At 40.0% G+C, this 22,072-nt stretch overlaps 1 protein-coding gene across 17 annotated transcripts in view; it reads left to right on the top strand.

Moving 5' to 3' along the window:
* RBMS3 (RNA binding motif single stranded interacting protein 3) overlaps positions 1-22,072 on the top strand; it is a 1,308,700-nt gene that overhangs the window by 1,032,637 nt on the left and 253,991 nt on the right. For all 17 annotated transcript variants that reach the window (XM_057491391.1, XM_057491386.1, XM_057491384.1 and 14 more), the window contains 2 exons: positions 91-248; positions 21,734-21,813. In XM_057491391.1, coding sequence (XP_057347374.1) covers positions 91-248; positions 21,734-21,813 — 238 coding nt within the window. The remainder of the gene's footprint in view (positions 1-90; positions 249-21,733; positions 21,814-22,072) is intronic.

Below are 22,072 nucleotides of genomic sequence, written 5' to 3'. Positions count from 1 at the left end.
AGATTGCTGTTTAAGCAAAAGTTCATGCATTTATGCAGTAAGTTTCTCAATATTCAGAACTGAATGCATTTGTTTCTTTCCTTCCCTTAGCAACAAGAGCAAGACCCAACAAACCTTTACATCTCAAATCTCCCCATTTCCATGGATGAGCAGGAACTTGAGAATATGCTGAAACCCTTTGGGCATGTCATTTCCACAAGAATACTAAGGGATGCTAATGGAGTCAGCCGAGGTGTTGGCTTTGCCAGGTAAAAACCCTTGCTCCACATGTGACTTTTTTTCCTCATTTTGCCCTTTTTATTCCATTCCTTTCTAGTACCAGGGTCCAAAGCAAGACAATATTCCAAAAAACAAGGTAACTTATCAATAAATTCTCTGTATCTTTGAGCCAAAGAATTCCAATGTAATCATAAATACTTTGTGCTTGCCGAAATATGCACATAGAATGTTTAGATGTGTCTCAGGTCATAATGATATGCATACCCAGTTTCCAGTTCTCTCTATGCCTATAGATTAAAAAACAAAATCAGATGCTGCCAATTTCTGCCAAGGATAATAAATGCCCTGTACCCCAAAGCTAAAGAGTCCATGTGGTGAACAAAGCATCCAAATGTTTTTATAATTGATTTCCAAAGAACAAGATGATAGAATTTCTCAATCAGGAGAAGAGAGAAGAGAGGAAAGATTTAGAGAAACAGGAATTATTGGGAAGCCTGAAGGAACCCAAAAATATAAGGGGAGCCCAAGAGGGCATTTACATTTAAGAGGCCCCTGCTCTGTGGCTTTGAAGTTTTTCGCAGAACAGAAGAAAGCAAATTGCGCTTTTTTCATTGTTGGAGAAGGAAGAGTAATTTTCATTTTAACTTGAAGGGAATGTTTACAAAAGAGGATCTCAGCCAGGAATGGAGTTAAAATGGTTGAACCTGCTGTGCTTTCATGAAGAACAAAGCTAAAGAAACCACAGAGAGAAGGAAACAGTTCAACGACAAAGAAGAAAAGTTAAGAGCTGTGTCTCGAAGGCTTGCTGTGTTTATGTGTCTCTAGCTGACTTAGCATGGATGAATGGACAGATGAATGTCATCTGGAAGTCAGCCCACTGCAGACAGGTGTGTCTACCTATGAGAAATGCTGCCATCCCTGGAAAAACAATTCCAAACCAACTTCTGTTAACCCACTTTGAAAGTCTGCCATTTGTAACATAAACATTAACTGATCCCTGACTTGGATTCCTACAGATCATGGGCCACGTCTTAAAATTCTTTTTATGCCCCACCCATGTTCTTCATGTAGTAGACCAGTAAATGTAAGCAAGGTACTTGCTTGATGATTGGAAGAGAAATAGGCAGAATGAAGAAAATCTCCCTGACTTGAGTGCGTGCCTGAGGCATTCACATTCTCAGAACATTGTTATCTGCTGATTTGCACGGTCAAGGCAGAGTGGATCACACCACCTGGGTGTCTGAGCCTAGCCAGTGTGGTTGTTCTCCCTTAGTGTGTAGCCTGCAGTGGAGGCTGGGCAGTGCGGAAGTTCACTGCACTGATGGCTGAGCTTCACTCCACACAGCCCATGTGTTCCTTTGGTTTTTGCCCCACCTCTCACCACCAAAAATCTAGCAAATTAGTTTCTCCTTCATTTGCACTCCTGCTGGGCAGCTGAACATATTTCAACTTCATCAAGATAACACATTTCCTAAGAAGATCTCTGGTTGCAAAGGATTTTTGGCACAAAATGTATTAGTTTGCTAGGGCTACCGTAACAGAACACAGCAGCTGGGTGGCTTAAACAACGGACATGTATTTTCTCCCCATTCTAGAGGCAAGAAGTCCAAGCTCATGGTGTCAGTAGGTTTGGTTTACTTTGAGGCCTCTCTCCTTGGCTTATAGATGGCCCTCTTTTCCCTTTATCTTCATGCAGTCTTCCCTCTTTGTTGGTGTCCTAATCTCCTCTTCTTCAAAGGACATCAATCAGATTGGATTGGGACCCACCCATATGACTGACATTAATTTAATGACACCTCTGAAAGCCCTATCTCCAAATATTCTGAGCTACTAATTAGGACTTCCACATATGAATAGAGGGGGACACAATTCAGCCCATAACACCAAGATCGGGCTATTAATTTCTCTCACTTTTATCTTTGTTATGCACTTTGAGTTTGCTTAACATGAAGAATATTCTTAAGCAAAAAACCAAGGAATGCACATTGTAAGAGGCAAAACCGTAATCATAGCACATAGTATCATGTAAGAGTAAAACCTACACTTTTTTTTTCCTTTAGCTAAGAACTGAGGAAGGATAGGAATTTTAAATTCTCATTTTATGCCTGCTCTTTCAGGGCGTTATGCATACAGAAACCGCAAGTGATTCTTTAAAATACAAATCTGGTCATTTCTGAGCCTGTTTATATCCCTCCATGCAGCCTGAGGGACTAGATCTACTAACCGCTCCAAGGACATCCCTGACAGCACTCACCTTCCTGACCCCCTGTCTTCCTGCCTCTTATCATGGGCACAGGCTACCATTCTTGACTGTTACACTTTCCATGAGTCTCCCCTGGCTTCTGCCTACTCATCCCTTAGATCCTGGCTTAGACATCCTTTCTTCAAAGAAGCCTGCACTGACCTTCCAGCCTTCAGACAAAGCTAGGTGCTTCTGTTTTTCATTTGTTTGTTTTTGACTACAGCAATATGCAGACAGAGAGCGTTTGATGATCATGACCAGCCAGTTCTGAGACGGGTGTCCTGGACCGTTAGAGAGAGCACCAGCCCAGCTATTGCTGGTTCGCAAATTGTTTCTTCCACTTAAAATTCACAGTACCACAGTCATTATTGAAAGAACAGGCTCATTAGATTAGGAGAACAGCCAGCCTATAACGGTACCTGGTAAATTGTATCTATCCCTTGAATTTATGACAATCTCAATTCACCAAACCTGAGCAATTTTTTCATCAGTCTTCATTGGAATACAATCATTGGTCACTTCTAACCATCAGATGTGGTCCTTGATTCATGCACAAGAGATCCTAAAACTCCTTTGGCTGAAAGGGAAACCCCCTCTATTGTTTTACTTGCAAGCTATACGTTAATCTTCTATGATAACTATCTCTTCAAAGTGAAGGCAGTAGCTTCATTTTATATTTAAAACATTGAACTTTAAAGCAATGATCTGAATGCCAGGAGGGCACACAGACAGCACAATTACAGGCTTTTCAAAGTTCCAGAAGCACTAGATAGTGTCTGAAATTACAGACATTTTCTTTTATTTTCTATGGTTTGTTTTATGTTTTTGTTTTTGTTTTTTTTTTTTAGTCCCTGTAACTTAAAACAATTTTGTAAGATCCACCCCCCTCCAGGCAGCATTTTATAGCCAACTCATAAACCTCTAAAAACAGCCATTTATGGTGGGAATGCTGACAGTCAGACAGGCAGACCCACTACTGCACAGCCAGTGGGTGCCAACAGATTACCTTGCCTGCCTTGAAGGGTGAAGTTCAGAGCATAAATCAGCCCGAGGCTGGCGGGACATTGACTGTGTGTTCATGTTATCCATTTCCCATTCCCAGAAACATGACACCGTTTGTCTAACAAAAGTCACATTGAAAGAGTGTTATGAGGGGTCGGGAAGGAATGACCCAAAGTGGAGAAGGGATGGGGGTAAGCATTCACAATTAATCCAGATGTTGAAGCTGGACATCTGGGAACACAGACCCTCTTTAAGAAATGCGTTTACTGTCCCCTGGTGAGCTAAAGAGCATGAGAGACTGCTGAGCACAGGGACCTTTGTGGGGTTTTTTGTAGTATTTTTCACCCCTTTTCTTTATTTGATTCTCATGGAGTTTTGTTTGAGTGACTTTTAACGTACGGGCAGTGCAGTGTTCTACCTCTCCCTACAGAGGGAGGGAGCTTTCCAAATAAATAATTTCAGTTCTTTTTTATTTTCACTAAGGATAAACATTAATTGTGGTTATAGGCAGACAGATATCAGCCTGATTAAGAAATACCAATATAAATAGCAGATTAACAATATTATTTTTATATTTTCTTTAGTAACTTTGAATATTGTTAACATGGGTTTTACCTTCTACTGCCTGATACTTCTTGCTCCCTATTTCTGCATCTCCTGAAATATGATAGCTCTGATTCAGAATACACATCATGAAAATACAAGAATTTTAAAAAATTATTTAAAAAGTACCAGTATGTCCTTTGTAGACAAATAGATGATGTTTTAAAATGACCATCAAGCTTCTCTAAGTGTGTTTCATTGTGTGGAATGTGTCTGGATCATATCTACCTTGAGTCCAGTTAACAAGGCCTCCGTTGCTTGTTTGGCAAACCTTTATCCATTATTATCTCAAATACACGGAGCTAGGAAAACAATCGTGAGTAAAGAAAAACCCTAGAATGTAAGCTTGGTGATTAGTAATCTCCAAACTACAGCTGTGTTTGTGCAGAAACAGGTTGCTATTCTGTTTGCTGAGACCGAAGAGAAGAAGGGTTGCTATTCCTTTGGAACCTTTAATTCCTCCGCTGGTTGCCAGCAGATGGAACCCACTGGAGAACAAACTCCTGGTCTACCCTGCCGCTTCTTTATCTTTGTTTGTGTTTTGTGCGTCTCTTCATTTATCTTTGTTTCTCCATATTGACTCTTTTTCTTTTTTTTTTTTCCAGTTAAAAATTTTTTATTGAATTACAGTTGATACATAATTTATATTGGTTTCAGCTGTACAACATAGTGATCCAACAATTAAATACATTACAAAATGCTCACCATGGTAAGTGTAGTTACTACCTGTCACCAAAGATATCACATAATTGACTATATTCCCTATGCTGTACATTCATACCTATGACTTACTTTATAATGGAAAGTCTGTACCTATTAATCCCCTTCACCTGTTTCACCCAGCCCCCACCCCTCCCCTATGGGAACTACCATTTTCTTCTCTTTATTTATGAGTATTTCTTGTTAGTTTGCATTTATTGTTTTTTGATTCTACATATAAGAGAAATCATATGGTATTTGTCTTTCTCTGAGGTAACGTCACTTAGCATAACACCCTCTAGGTCCATCCTTGTTGTCACAAATCGCAAGATTTCATTCTTTTTATGACTCATATTCCATTGTGTATATGTACCACATCTTCTTTACCCACTTATCTATTGATAGACACTTAAGTTACCTCCATATCTTGGCTACCGTAAATAATGCTGTAATAAACATAGGGGTGCATGTATCTTTTTGCATCAGAGACTTTTTTTCTTCAGGTAAATACTCAGATGTGGAATTGCTGGATTGTATGGTATTTCTTTCTTTCTTTTTTTTTTTTTGAGAGGGCATATCTTATATTTATTGATCAAATGGTTGTTAACAACAATAAAATTCTGTATATGGGACTCAATGCACAATCATTAATCAACCCCAAGCCTAATTCTCAACAGTCTCCAATCTTCTAAAGTATAATGAACAAATTCTTACATAGTGAATAAGTTCTTACATGGTGAACAGTACAAGGGCAGTCATCACAGAAACTTTCGGTTTTGATCACGCATTATGAACCATAAACAATCAGGTCAAATATGAATATTCGTTTGATTTTTATACTTGATTTATATGTGGATCCCACATTTCTCCCTTTATTATTATTATTATTTTTAATAAAATGCTGAAGTGGTAGGTAGATGAAAGATAAAGGTAGAAAACTTAGTTTAGTGTTGTAAGAGAGCAAATGTAGATGATCAGGTGTGTGCCTGTAGACTATGTGTTAATCCAAGCTAGACAAGGGCAACAAAACATCCACGGATGCAGAAGATTTCTCTCAAAACAGTGGGGGAGAGGTTCTAGGCCTCACCACTGTTGATCCCCAGTTTCTCACCTGATGGCCCCCCTGCGACTGTGCCTGTCTTAGGTTGTTCCTCCCTTGAGGAATCTTACCCATCTCTGGCTAACCAGTCATCTTCCGGGGCCATACAGGGAAATGTAAAGTTGGTAAGTGAGAGAGAAGCCATATTGTTTGAAAAGGTTAGCTTTTTACTTCTATGCAGATTTATGCCCTGTGGCTTCTATGCCCAGCATTTGTCTTGAGGTATCTTTAGCACTTGGAGGAATTATGATACTCGGTAAACTCGATATGAGGCACGAATTCTACTTAAGGGTTGTAATTAGGAAGGAAAAAGAAAAGCTATAGAGGTAGCAGATGGAAGAAAACATGGGGAGATTGTTTCTTTGACATATCTTCTTGTAGAGTAATTTAAGCATGTATAGGTTTTAAACTACTAATTAAATTGCACACACACATTAACATAACAGGAATACAGTTACATAACAAAGCAGATCTATAATTACCAGCCATCTCCAGTGAGGCCAAGAAAACCAGTTAGGCATCCTAGGCATTTGTGAAAATTTGTCTATGATATGATGGATATTGTCCAACTGAACTTGAACAGTCTGAGAGAAATCAGACAAATTAAAACAGCCCATTCCTGGGAATTGTTCACATCCCATATGTTCTTTTAACAGTAGATAGTCTATAGTCGCAAGATTTTGGAGCGCTACAACTTGCACTTCTCCTAATTCTTGGTTGAGTTCCGACAGTATAGATCCAGTCAAATTTGTTGTTTTACTGTATGCACAGGTCAGCTTAGATATCTCCTTCTTCATTCCAATGGCAAGTCCAGGAACTGGTGGGATGAATGCAGCTACAACTGCAGCATCGCCTGGATCTTTGTTGAGGTTTTTCAATGATTATCTTCTGGTATGAGTCTTCCAGAGAGTGCTGATGTTGGAAGTTCTTCTTCATATCGTATCTTAGTTCATTTTATGGGTAGCCAAATTAGGCTTTGATCCTCTGTTAGTCCATTCTTGGATTCTGTGATTCTGCTGCTGTTTTGATCCTTCAGTTTTTCCTTTGTTCTTCTACCCCACAGATGAGTGAAATCATTTGGTATTTCTCTTTCTCCGCTTGGCTTATTTCACTGAGCATAATACCCTCCAGCTCCATCCATGTTGCTGCAAATGGTAGGATTTGCCCTTTTCTTATGGCTGAGTAGTATTCCATTGTGTATATGTACCACTTCTTCTTTATCCAGTCATCTACCGATGGACATGTAGGTTGTTTCCAATTCTTGGCTATTGTAAATAGTGCTGTTAAAAACACAGGGGTGCATTGGTCTTTCTCAAACTTGATTGCTGTGTCCTTAGGGTAAATTCCTAGGAGTGGAATTCCTGGGTCAAATCTAAGTCTGTTTTGAGCATTTTGATGTACCTCCATACTGCTTTCCACAATGGTTGAACTAGTTTACATTCCCACCAGTAGTGTAGGAGGGTTCCCCTTTCTCCACAGCCTCACCAACATTTGTTGTTGTTTGTCTTTTGGATGGCAGCCATCCTTACTGGTGTGAGGTGATACCTCATTGTAGTTTTAATTTGCATTTCTCTGATAATTAGCGATGTGGACCATCTTTTCATGTGTCTGTTGGCCATCTGTATATCTTTTTTGGAGAACTGTCTGTTCAGTTCCTCTGCCCATTTTTTAATTGGGTTATTTGTTTTTTGTTTGTTGAGGCGTGTGAGCTCTTTATATATTCTGGACGTCAAGCCTTTATCGGATGTGTCATTTTCAAATATACTCTCCCATACTGTAGGGTTCCTTTTTGTTCTATTGATGGTGTCTTTTGCTGTACAGAAGCTTTTCAGCTTAATATAGTCCCACTTATTCATTTTTGCTGTTGTTTTCCTTGCCCAGGGAGATATGTTCAAGAAGAGGTCGCTCATGTTTATGTCTAAGAGGTTTTTGCCTATGTTTTTTTCCACGAGTTTAATGGTTTGATGGCTTACATTCAGGTCTTTGATCCATTTTGAATATACTTTTGTATATGGGGTTAGACAATGGTCCAGTTTCATTCTCCTACATGTAGCTGTCCAGTTTTGCCAGCACCACCTGTTGAAGAGACTGTCATTTCGCCATTGTATGTCCATGGCTCCTTTATCAAATATTAGTTGACCATATATGTTTGGGTTAATGTCTGGAGTCTCTAGTCTGTTCCACTGGTCTGTGGCTCTGTTCTTGTGCCAGTACCAAATTGTCTTGATTACTATGGCTTTACAGTAGAGCTTGAAATTGGGGAGTGAGATTCCCCCTACTTTATTCTTCTTTCTCAGGATTGCTTTGGCTATTCGGGGTCTTTGGTGTTTCCATATGAATTTTTGAATTATTTGTTCCAGTTCATTGAAGAATGTTGCTGGTAATTTGATAGGGATTGCATCAAATCTGTATATTGCTTTGGGCAGGATGGCCATTTTGATGATATTAATTCTTTCTAGCCATGAGCATGGGATGAGTTTCCATTTGTTATTGTCCCCTATAATTTCTCTTAAGAGTGACTTGTAGTTTTCAGAGTATAGGTCATTCACTTCTTTGGTTAGATTTATTCCTAGGTATTTTAATCTTTTTGATGCAATTGTGAATGGAATTGTTTTCCTGATTTCTCTTTCTATTGGTTCATTGTTAATGTATAGGAAAGCTACAGATTTCTGTGTGTTAATTTTGTATCGTGCAACTTTGCTGTATTCCGATATCAGTTCTAGTAGTTTTGGGGTGGAGTCTTTAGGGTTTTTTATGTACAGTATCATGTCATCTTCAAATAGTGACAGTTTAACTTCTTCTTTACCAATCTGGATTCCTTGTATTTCTTTGTTTTGTCTGATTGCCGTGGCTAGGACCTCCAGTACTATGTTAAATAACAGTGGGGAGAGTGGGCATCCCTGTCTAGTTCCCGATCTCAGAGGAAAAGCTTTCAGCTTCTCACTGTTCAGTATAATGTTGGCTGTGGGTTTATGATATATGGCCTTTATTATGTTGAGGTACTTGCCCTCTATTCCCATTTTGCTGAGAGTTTTTATCATGAATGGATGTTGAATTTTGTCAAATGCTTTTTCAGCATCTATGGAGATGATCATGTGGTTTTTGTCTTTCTTTTTGTTGATGTGGTGGATGATGTTGATGGACTTTCGAATGTTGTACCATCCTTGCATCCCTGGGATGAATCCCACTTGGTCATGGTGTATGATCCTTTTGATGTATTTTTGAATTCGGTTTGCTAATATTTTGTTGAGTATTTTTGCATCTATGTTCATCAGGGATATTGGTCTGTAATTTTCTTTTTTGGGGGGGTCTTTGCTTGGTTTTTGTATTAGGGTGATGTTGGCTTCATAGAATGAGTTTGGGAGTATTCCCTCCTCTTCTATTTTTTGGAAAACTTTAAGGAGAATGGGTATGATGTCTTCTCTGTGTGTCTGATAAAATTCCGAGGTAAATCCGTCCAGCCTGGGTTTTTTGTTCTTGGGTAGTTTTTTGATTACTGTTTCAATTTCTTTGCTTGTAATTGGTTTGTTTAACTTTTGTGTTTCTTCCTTGGCCAGTCTTGGAAGGTTGTATTTTTCTAGGATGTTGTCCGTTTCTTCTAGGTTTTCCAGCTTGTTGGCATATAGGTTTTCATAGTAGTCTTTAATAATTCTTTGTATTTCTATGGAGTCTGTCGTGATTTTTCCGTTCTCATTTGTGATTCTGTTGATTTGTGTTGATTCTCTTTTTCTCTTAATAAGTTTGGCTAGAGGCTTATCTATTTTGTTTATTTTCTCAAAGAACCAACTCTTGGTTTCATTGATTTTTGCTATTGTTTTATTCTTCTCAATTTTGTTTATTTCTTCTCTGATCTTTATTATGTCCTTCCTTCTGCTGACTTTAGGCCTCATTTGTTCTTCTTTTTCCAATTTCGATAATTGTGATGTTAGACTATTCATTTGGGATTGTTCTTGCTTCTTCAAGTGTGCCCGGATCGCTATATACTTTCCTCTTAAGACTGCTTTCGCTGCGTCCCACAGAAGTTGGGGCTTTGTGTTATTGTTGTCATTTGTTTCTATATATTCCTTGATCTCTATTTTAATTTGTTCATTGATCCATTGATTATTTAGGAGCATGTTATTAAGCCTCCATGTGTTTGTGAGCCTTTTTCTTTTCTTTGTAGAATTTATTTCTAGTTTTATACCTTTGTGGTCTGAAAAGTTGGTTGGAAGAATTTCAATATTTTGGATTTTTCTGAGGCTCTTTTTGTGGGCTAGTGTGTGGTCTATTTTGGAGAATTTTCCATGTGCACTTGAGAAGGATGTATATCCTGTTGCTTTTGGATGTAGAGTTCTGTAGATGTCTATTAGGTGCATCTGCTCTACTGTGTTGTTCAGTGCTTCCAAGTCCTTACTTATTTTCTGCCTGGTGGATCTATCCTTTGGGGTGAGTGGTGTGTTGAAGTCTCCTAGAATGAATGCATTGCATTCTATTTCCCCCTTTAGTTCTGTTAGTATTTGTTTCACATATGCTGGTGCTCCTATGTTGGGTGCATATATATTTAGAATGGTTATATCCTCTTGTTGGACTGAGCCCTTTATCATTACGTAGTGTCCTTCTTTATCTCTTGTTACTTTATTTGTTTTGAAGTCTATTTTGTCTGATATTAGTACTGCAACCCCTGCTTTCTTCTCACTGTTGTTTGCCTGAAAATGTTTTTCCATCCCTTGACTTTTAGTCTGTTCATGTCTTTGGGTTTGAGGTGTGTTTCTTGTAAGCAGCATATAGATGAGTCTTGTTTTTGTATCCATTCTATTACTCTGTGTCTTTTGATTGATGCGTTCATTCCATTTACATTTAGGGTGACTATTGAAAGATATGTACTTATTGCCATTGCGGGCTTTAAATTCATGGTTACCAAAGGTTCAAGTTAGCCTCTTTAGTATCTTACTGCCTAACTTAGCTCACTTATTGAGCTGTTATATACACTGTCTGGAGATTCTTTTCTTCTCTCCCTTCTTATTCCTCCTCCACCATTCTTCATATGTTGGGTGTTTTGTTCTGTGCTCTTTCTAGGAGTGCTCCCATCTAGAGCAGTCCCTGTAAGATATCCTGTAGAGGTGGTTTGTGGGAAGCAAATTCCCTCAGCTTTTGCTTGCCTGGGAATTGTTTAATCCCGCCATCATATTTGAATGATAGTTGTGCTGGATACAGTATCCTTGGTTCAAGGCCCTTCTGTTTCATTGTATTAAATATATCATGCCATTGTCTTCTGGCCTGTAGGGTTTCTGTCGAGAAGTCTGATGTTAGCCTGATGGGTTTTCCTTTATAGGTGAGCTTTTTCTCTCTAGCTGCCTTTAAAACTCTTTCCTTGTCCTTGATCTTTGCCATTTTAATTATTATGTGTCTTGGTGTTGTCCTCCTTGGATCCCTTCTGTTGGGGATTCTGTGTATTTCTGTGGTCTGTTCGATTATTTCCTCCCCGAGTTTGGGGAAGTTTTCAGCAATTATTTCTTCTAAGATACTTTCCATCCCTTTTCCTCTCTCTTCTTCTTCTGGAACCCCTATAATATGGATATTGTTCCTTTTGGATTGGTCACACAGTTCTCTTAACATTGTTTCATTCCTGGAGATCCTTTTATCTCTCTCTATGTCAGCTTCTATGCATTCCTGTTCTCTGGTTTCAATTCCATCAATGGCCTCTTGCATCTTATCCATTCTGCTTATAAACCCTTCCAGAGTTTGTTTCATTTCTGCGATCTCCTTTCTGGCATCTGTGATCTCCCTCCGGACTTCATCCCATTTCTCTTGCGTATTTCTCTGCATCTCTGTCAGCATGTTTATGAATTTTATTTTGAATTCTTTGTCAGGAAGACTGGTTAGGTCTGTCTCCTTCTCTGGTGGTGTCTCTGTGATCTTTGTCTGCCTGTAGCTTTGCCTTTTCATGGTGATAGGAATAGTCTGCAGAACTGGGACGAGTGACGGCTGGAAGGACTTCCTTTCTTGTTGGTTTGTGGCCCTCCTCTCCTGGGAGAACAGCGACCTCTAGTGGCTTGTGCTGCGCAGCTGCGCGCAGACAGGGTTTCTGCTTCCTGCCCGGCTGCTATGGAGTTAATCTCCGCTGTTGCTGTGGGCGTGGCCTGGCTCGGGCTTCTGCTCCAAATTGGTGGAGTCGCGTTGGAGGGGGAGCAGCCTGGAGGCTATTTATCTCCGTAAGGCGCCTCCGTGCTCCCTGCAGCCCAGGGGATTAGGGTGCCCAGAGATCCCCGGATTCCCTACCTCTGGATTAAGTCTCCCGCCCTGCCCCTTTAAGACTTCCAAAAAGCACCTGCCAAAACAAAACAATGACCACACACACACAAAAAAAATTTTTTTAATTAAAAAAATAAATAAATAAATAAATAATGGCCACTCGTTTTTCTTTATTCTCCGGCGCCAACCTCAGGCATCTGCTCACTGGTCTTGCTGCCCTGTTTCCCTAGTATTGGGGTCCCTATCTCTTAAGACTTCCAAAAAATGCTTGCCAAAACAAAACAGCAAAAAAAAAAAAAAAATGGCCGCTTGCTTTTGTTATATCCTCTGGCACCATGCCTCTGGTACCCACTCACCGTTCTTGCTGCTGTGTTTCCCTAGTATCCAGGGCCCCATGCACGCACTGTGTCTGTGCTCTGGTCCAGATGGCTGGGACTGGGTTTTCAGCAGTGCTGGGCTCCCTCTCCCTCCTGCTCTGCCTACTCTTCTCCCGCCGGGAGCTGGGGGGAGGGGTGCTCATGTCCCGCCGGGCTGGAGCTTGTATCTTACCCCCTTCGTGAGGCGCTGGGTTCTCGCAGGTGTGGATGTGGTCTGGATGTTGTCCTGTGTCCTCTGGTCTTTATTCTAGGAAGAGTTGTCTTTGTTGTATTTTCATAGGTATATATGGTTTGGGGAGGAGATTTCCACTGCTCTACTCATGCCGCCATCTTGGCTCCACCTCTCTTGACTCTTTTTCTTTTACCATCAGGACGTTGTGGTCTTAGCTGGAGAAGGTATAACTTTTCCATGTAGTAGGAGATCTGGATTTCAAAACCCAAAGCAACCAAATCACCCAACCAAACAAATGAGTTAAATTGCATCGAATACTATATTGTTTTCAAATCCCTTGTACTCAATTCTTGCTGCATAGATGTCTTTATAAAAATGTAGACATATACTTTCTTCTTTTATTATTATACAGTTGAAATGACTGGATTCCAAAGACTGTTCTCTCTGGGATGCCAGTAGGGCACACAGACATGGGGTGGGAGGAAAGTTCTGGTAATTTACCCTTGTGAAACTGAAATTAGAGAATTTTACTGCCTCGGGATTGGAACACATTCCATGTGTTCAGGGCTATAGAATCTCTTTGCCCTGCATCTGCTCCAAATCACAAAGCATGATGGGGACTCTTGGGCCATCTGAATGCTGCGGGGATTTCAGGTAGGTTGTCTGCTTCCAGCCAGTAAAGAGGAAAAACTGGGAGATGTTCTTTGGACAACAAGTGTTAGCCTCTTTTATTTAGTATCCTGCAGCTTTCTGTGTGTTGAACCAACCCACCTACTGGCTTTATCCAAGTGGTTACCCACACGGCTTTGTGTGTCACAAATAACTTAGCTGGCATCTTAGTTCTGTACTTCCTCTCCGTGTTCTTGGAACAATTACTTGAACTCTCTGAGCCTCCTTTCCTGATATGTAAAGTGTATTTATCCCCTCATTCAGTTCAGCCAATAAATGCGTCTTGGGCTCTACTCATGTGCCAGAAATTGTTCATGATGTAGTAACACAGAGGTGTGCACACACACACATAAAAATACCTGCTTTCGTGGACTGACATTCTCTTGGACTGGGGACACAAAAATGTAATCGAACAAATAATAAAATACCAAATAATGTCCAATATTAAAGAGTTAGGAAACAAAATAAAACATAAGGGTGCAATAGAGAGCAGGGCAGAATGAGAGGCTGAGATCAGGGACAGAAAAGCACTCTGAGGAGAGAGCATTTAACCAAGATGCAACCGATAAGAACGAACCAGAAGGAGAGTCTCTTGGTGAGGTTGGAGAGGGAATCCTGGCACCGGAAAAAGGGAGTAGGGGACCTCAGGGGGAGCCAAGCTTGACATGTGTTGGAAACAGAAAAAAGGCAAAATTGTTATATCACAGAAGAAAGAAAAGAGATGGAATAGATGGTAATCTCTAGGAATGAAATATGGCTGCAGCTCAAAGAGACTGATTAAAAGTGATAATGCCTTTCAGTGGCATTTATAATGGCAGAATTTTTCTAGACCTGAACATGCTATTCTTATTGATTCCTCTTTTATCTCAGTTGTAATTTTCTTAATTTAATTTTCTTCCATTTCTGCCCAAAATTCCTTTTGAAAACATTAATCTATAGCTAAAAGAGTAGATGATGATGCATCTAGACACGGTTATCAGCCAGGGGTAGGCAGGTGACCCAAGTGAGATGAGGTTCCCAAAGCGAGTGTAAGAAAACTTGTTGTTGTTTTTCTTACATTTTTCATGAAACATACAGCCTCTGAGATAATTTTGTTCCTCAACTGTTGATAGTTTTATGATGTAGCCATCAGGGTGCTGGCTGCAAGCAGAATTTCACCCCAAGTGATTCAACTGAAGAGACTAGATTGAAGTGGTATTTATAAAAGTGTGTGCAGAGTTATTGAAACTGACAAAAAGATGTTGAGATATCCAGAGACAACCAGCAGAAGGAGGCCTCAAGCACCTAAGAGCCAAAGGCCAGTGGAAGAGGCCTCCCAGAGACAGTGAGTCCCAGAGCCTTGGAAGAGCGGCCGCCTGCAGGAGCTGGTGACAGAGACATGCAACCCCTGCCAGAGAGGCACAGTACCAATGCAGAAGGAGGAAGGACTGGTCAGATGTCTCTGCTCCCACCAGGCCCCCAGTGGCTAAGCACAATGAAAAAAGCCATCAGATATGGGAGCTAAGATGATACAGTCCATAGAGGGATCACTTCGTTGACACATACAACATAGCAGAGAAAACCTAAGGAGAGGTAATTAGAAACCACCAGGACATGGATAAATTAAGTATGTTTCTTTCCTCTTAACTCCATTACTTTAAAAAATAAGAAGAAGAGGAAGAAAGAACTGAGATCAGCTCTCACTAACATCTGCTAATTTTATGTTAGGTTTGGCAATTGGTACAGGTTGGTAAGAATAATGGCAAACTGGTTCTGTTTAAAGAAAGCAACTGCTCAACTCTAGGCCATAGTTGCTGTGACGCCTTTTGTTCTTACATCAATTCTGAGACCAAATGTGAGGGCTTTTCTCACACCAAATATATGTTGTTTTTTTGAACACCAATTCTCTGACATCAACTGAGTGTTCAAGAATTCAGTGCAATTCTAACACTACCCGGAGTTAGTGCAGACCCCACAGGTTTAGGGACTCCGTCGCACAAGACTGTCCTCAGTTCAGACACCAGCCAGAAATGCGATGTCCAGGCTACCCACACTTCTACCCGGCGACCCACAAATGCAGGGGGTTTCCTTGCCCTGTGTCGGGTTTGATACTTCTCAAGAACAACCCACAGAACTCACAAGAACATTTTACTTACATTTCCCGGCACATAAGAAAGAATGTAACTCTGGAACAGCTAGAAGACATGCAAGGTATGGGGTCAGGAGGAGTGGCTCAAAGCTTCTCTGCCCTCTGTGGGTACCTCGCCTTCCCAACACATCAGTGTGTCACCAACCCAGGAGCACCCCAGTCCAGTCATTTAGTGGTTTTTATGGACATTTCATTACAGAGATTGATGAAATTATTGGCCATTGGTGATTGAACTTAATCTCCAGTCCCTCTCCCATTCCAGAGGCTGGCAGGTGGGGCTGAGGGCCTCTATCCTCTAAGCACTTGGCCTTTATGGTGACCAGCCCTCTTCTGAAACTATCTGGGGGTCCCACCCCATTAATATAAACTCAGGTACAGTCAAAGGGGCTCATTATGAATAACAAAATATACTCTTATCACTCAGGAAATACCAAGGGTTTTAGGAGTTCTGTGTCAGGAACCTGGAATAAAGACTAAATTTCATTTTTATTATGCCATAGTTGCCATACAGAAAACATGGCTCAGACCATTTCATCTTTCAAGAGTAATCGGAAATTCAAATTTTTATGTGAAGGCACCCAATCTTTAAATGTTGGCAACCATATCAAATTTTCCAAAACCATTGTGCAGCCAGTTTGAGACCTCTGACATAGGACTCCAGAGTAGTGGTTTGCAGCCCTGGCTGCACACTGGATCACCTGGGTAATTTTGAGAAATACGTGCCTGGACTTCATGCCAAAGCAATTAGGTCAGAATCTCTTGGGCTGGGGCCCAGATAGTTTGAAAAGTAATTTCCTGATAATTTCAATGTACACTCATTTTTCTAATGAACTTTCTATTTTGAAATGCATTTAGTTGTACAGAAAAATTACAAAGATAAATAAAGTGTTCCATATACCCACACCCAATTTGCCCTATTGTTCATACCTTGCATTACTACGGTGCTTTGTCAAAAGCAGCTGATATTAGTGATTACCATTAAATTCTGCACTTTATTTGAATTTCACCAAGTTTTACACTGATATCCTCTTTCTGCTCCAGGATCCAATCCAGGGTAACATTTTTGCATTTTGCCGTGTCTCATCAATCTGCTCTGGTCTGTGACATTTTCCCAGACTTTCCTTGTTTTTCCTGAGTCGTACTAACCAGGTACCCTGGAGAATGTCTCCAGATCTGGGTTTGTCTGATATTTTTCTCTTGATAGGATCCATATAATGGATATAGATTTTTAGAAAGACCATGCAGATCTCATGCCATAGAGGTCAAGTGCCCTTATAGCCACTTCCATGCAGGGTATATCTCCATTTTTTAGAACAACTACTCTAGTTAATAGTGGTGGTGTAGAATGGAGATGGCAGGATCCAGCTTCAGAAGAGAGATGAGTAGATCAGTACATGAAGTCAGGCGGGAGGACTTGAGGCCAGCAATGGGGCTCTGTCTCTTCCAAATAAACCATCTGAACTGAGTGAGAGTCAAGAGGCAAAGGTTCTACTCCAGGTTCATCCACTGAACTAGTCTTTAGGGAAGCCAGTGCAGCCTATTTATGTCAGCTTATTTATCATTTATTTGTACAATGTAGTAGCTGATATCTGAGGCTATTTCTAGTCCTGAAATGATGTGATTCTAAAACTCTGGAGTGGGTTTTCATTAGTCAAATCTTGTCCATATTTCCATTTCTTAGGAGGAATATGTTGTAATGCTGATGAATTTACTGCCCAAATGTCTGGGTTTCTGCAAAGGGAGATGGCAAAGAGAGAGGCCACTCTGCTTCACACTTCGGCATAGATGACATTCATAGCCTAAGAATATCAAGCCCCTGGCAGAAAACAAAAAATTGCAAAAACTAGGAAGGAAATTCAACTCATTCACTTATCTTTGTTTCTAGGACTCGGTATTATTCTTTCCATTATAATGGGTTAAGAAGTAAATGACATAATTTGTTTTTAAAATGTCAGAAAGAGTACACATTTTGGTACTTAAAAAAAATCTTTTCATGTTGACCCTTTGGGTAAATCTTACCGGAAGTGCAGATGACTGGCTTGAAATGTTGGATATTTTAAGTTGCCAATAATTTGTGTAGAGCCCATGATTGCAAAACCGCAACAATTTCCCAATAGTGGAAATCTCAAATTAATCATAATACATGACAGGGTGGATTTGTTTTAAGTACATGGTCAATAGCGGTTATTGCTTTAAGATCATAAACTGAGAGATTCTCTTACTGAGGCGAGGTAGGTTGTCTGCAGATGGTTTGCAACATATTTCTCCACTTCTGGGTGTTAAGTCTGACCCAGATCATTCTGCTAGTATATATCAAGTGTTTGTCCGATGTAATTTGCCTGTGGGAAGTGTATTGGCTATGAAACTCTCTCTCCTTAGTAGCTGTTTTTTAAAACATAATAATAATTAAATCACAAAATCACAAGTCTGTGTGTTTTGAATGACTGAAGCCAGGTACCTAGGCACTGAGACAAGAAAGAATGTCAGCTGGAACCTCTAATGTGTATTTATATTTAAACATCAGACCTAACAGAAAACCCTGAAGCTTTACACAAAGATCGGAGCCTTGTAAGAACCTAATTAATGTATCTTCGGGTGAATGGTTGGCCTGGCACATGTGCTGTTCCAAGGGGCTCCAGGGGTTCAGGTATTGCCTAGGAAGAATAGATGCCATTGTAGTGATTCAGTGGCCCATCTGAAAGGGACATGTCAAGGCAGCTTTGTCTGGTATGCAGTCTTTTCAGACCCACTTGATAATGCTAGTGTCAATTTCAACTGAAGCGTGGGCCAGATTGCAGATAGCTTGAGCTGGCATTTCCAAGTGGTTAATTGTGAAACTTGAGAAGAGAAGGGGCACTTTCTTCCTAAGGTGGCTATTTAAATGCACTCTCTTTCCTTCCAAAGCTCTGTGGGTCTCACTTTTGTTCTGTCCCCACGTAAAGTGCATGAGGAACTCAGCCTTTCCTTTTGGCAGCTTCTGTATTGCCGTCTTTGCTGGGACTGCTTTGCTTTGTTAAAATATGCCCCGTGCACAGAAATGAAATTGTTACTGCTGGGTGTGCAGCATAACATGGTTTGACAGTAAGCGCCGACAGCTACAGAAAACAGACTTTTATTGCATTTACTCTTTCAGAGACAAGAGTCTCTAAAGACTCACTGCCGACATTCACTTAGTTAAATCTGAATGACGCCAAAGTGAACAATCTATGCTGCTGTCTTTGTGTTCCTAGAAACAGCCCCTCTCCAGCTTGATACGGCTGTAAAACAGTCGTAAGAAGATGATCATACTCAGAATCCAAAAGGGAAGACTTCAGGCTTTTAAACCAGAACAAAAATATTTTAGGTGGGTAGAGTAGGTTAGCCACCTGATTTTCTACTTTAGCTTCCTCTGTATTCCCTAAAACACATTATGTAGATCAAGAAGCACGCGCGCGCGCGCGCGCACACACACACGCACGCACACTAGCCCTTTCTAGCTTTGGTCTTCATTTAGAATTCCATGCCAATTTCAAACAAAGAAAAAGGATTTGATTTGTAGGATTCTCTCAAGCAAGCTTTAGATTCTTAACTGCCTTTTATCTTGAGATGAGTACCCAGAGAGACATTGAACAGGGAGGGGGCTCTGGGGCATAAGCTTTTCATTCTGTAGCTCTCCTGGAATAAAAATTCCATAAAGTAACATCTGTAGTAATTAAGGGCTTACATTTCTTCTCCCATTCATGTCTCTGCTAGGAGGGGAGATTATTTTCCCTAAGAGACAATAGACAGTAGATCCTGTGGGAAGAAAGAAAGAGCAGAATTAGAATTCCCTTGTTTCTAGAAGTGGAACTTTCCTACTTCAAAATGATAAATAAATTAATTAAATTAACAGTTAGAAGACTTAGTCTTCAAAACTCCAACAGAAAAAATTAAAAGGAATTAGGAAAATTGTACCTAGTTACTCCTAAATATTTGGAGTAGAGAAGGATTCATCTTACCTTCCTAATCCAAATAATTTTCTGATTTGGAGGAATTTATGATTAGGCAGTGAACAAAATGCTATCTTTGTTTTTATTTTTGTTTATTAAAATTTCAGATGAACAGCCAAAACAGAAATAGACTCGTAGCAACAGAGATCAGACTGGTGGTTGAGATCAGAGTAGAGAAGGGGAGGTGGGGGGATGGGTGAAATAGGTGAAAGGGGAAAAATTAGTGATAATGCTTGGCACACTGATTTGAGTGATGGTTACATGAATGTATATACTTGTCAAAATTCATTGAGCTGTACACTAAGATGTGTGCATTTTATTGCATGTATCTCATAAAATATTGCATATTATTAAGCTTAAAGAGTTTCATTTGGACTTAACATTGATTCATTTTTAAGTGTTCTTCAAAATAACACATTTGTGGGTCTATTTGGGCTATTTGATTAATGAATACTAACCTATTAATTTCCTGCACTTCCAAATTAGTCCTATTAGTTTCCTATACTTTCTTGTCATAGTAGGACTAGCTAGGTAACTTGAGGGATCCAGTGAAAAATAAAAATGCAGAGCTACTTGTTAGAAAGTTATGAAGAATTTCAAGATGGTGACAGTAGAGTTTAAACAGAGGGAAGACTTATTTTAAGTGTTCAGCTGTGTGGTTCCACACAGGTCTGTAGCCCAGAAAGTCAGTCCTGCTTGGTATGTAGAGATTCCCCACATGTATCAATCTGAGAAAAATGTGTGTCCATCCCATGTCTCAGAAGAACATTCATCAGTCAAGACATTTTTAAAAATTTTAGTCATAAAATAAGCACAGCATGACAAATGGAATGTGTTTCTCATACTACCTTGAAATACGTGAACCTGATAGTTGAGATGCCCTTGTCTGCATTTCTCGGTTTATCTCCAAGAGTTTCTCCACGTGAACCTTACACTCCGCCAAAGTGGTCTGCTCACTCTACCCCGTCTGAAAGGACACGGGCCCCCTCACCTGCCCTAATTATTTCTCCAGGGACCCTTCTGACCATCTGTGCCCACTTCTCAGCATTTCCCTGGCTACTGGAATCCCTCTCGCATTTGAATTTCTGTAGCTATAATAACTGTATTACTTACTTGGCATTTGTTTACATATTCTTCCTTATTTCCTCTGCATGTAATATGGTCATGTAATATGATCCTGAGAACAGACATAAAATTTAGATGTAGGGAAGTATTAAAACCTGGGCCAAAAGGCTCCATTCCAAGAAAACATATGTTAATAATACAGCAGAAAGCCCTTAAGTATACTTTGCCTTTTAGATAAATTTCACACATTCATATACGTTCTTTCATATGTCATATGTGTGCTGTTTCTTAAACTCATTTTTGCCTCCAGTATATTGTTGATGGGACTTAGTTTCCTTTAATCATTATCAACCCTTTGAATTTCATCTTCCCCATACAGTCTTATAAAATAATAAAGGCCAGATATAGCTAATGAGTCAGAAAGTGTTGCTGATCCTACTCAGGATATGTCAGCACTGCCAATATCGATGTTATGGTTGCCTCAAAATCTTTGTTCATTAGTTAGTAGGTGAGATGCCAAAATCTGGCACAAGAAACTCAGTATAGAAATGTTGCTATCTAATATGAAAAAGTAAACGATTGTCCAAAATTCAAAATTAAGAAAGCTTAGGACCTGAGGTTTGTGTATTTCTGTTCCCTCACATTTGGGACCCCAGTGGGTTTTCTAATGAAAGTTGTTATAATGACACCGGTACTGTGCTAACCGTTCCTTTAGGCTGCAAGCAGTTGAAATAGAGCACATCTCCTTAGCTTGTTTTGCAGAGATCCTCGGCATTTTATAGCTGAGTAGCTACAATACAGCAGCTTTGGTGTCAGGACAGGCCTCAGTTAAAATCCCAACTCTGCCACTTACCGGCAAGGCTGTTCATCTTCCTGAGACTTGGAGCCTTCGCTGGGATGCAGAGCAGTAAAGAGACCTGCTTTTCAGGTTTGCGGATTCAGACAGTCAACAGATGTTTACTGAGGACTTTCTATCACCAAACTTCACACGGATTAAATGAGATAATGCTTCAGTATTACCTCTGGGTGAGCACTCAGATCACAGTAAATACAGTACGTGATACTCGTGGCAAAATGAGTTTGTGATGCTCTATTGGCCTAGCCATGGTGGTCATGGCAACAGTTGAGAAATCTGGGAAAATTCTAACATCAAGTTCTTTAGTGGCTTTCCTAGTTTCCTTTTACTTTTTCATTCTACCTTTCCTGAATATGCCCAACTTCATGAAAGTGTATGATCCCCTGTTTACTTCTTTTTCCAGAATGGAGTCTACTGAAAAATGTGAAGTGGTAATTCAACATTTTAATGGAAAATATCTGAAAACACCCCCAGGCATTCCAGGTAAGAAATACGTTCAGGAACCATTTAGTAGTGTCTAGGCTTATGGCTGTTACTAGAATGAGTACATGGTAAGGTCCTGGGCTGCTCAATGGGAGGGAAAATTTGCTTGTATAATTATACATTTTTTTAATACTAGGTAGAAGCTGATCTTTCTCAGAACTACCCAAAGCTCCTTGGTGATTCTTCTTTGGCCTTTCTTAGGAGTCTCTGCTGCTAATTCCCTAATATGAATTAAAACAACTATATAGCAAACAGTAGT

This window comes from Manis pentadactyla, chromosome 14, assembly GCF_030020395.1.
Source record: "Manis pentadactyla isolate mManPen7 chromosome 14, mManPen7.hap1, whole genome shotgun sequence".
NCBI classification, from domain to species: domain Eukaryota; kingdom Metazoa; phylum Chordata; class Mammalia; order Pholidota; family Manidae; genus Manis; species Manis pentadactyla.
Note: the sequence above shows the minus strand (reverse complement) of the source record. Positions and strands in the feature narration are given on the sequence as shown.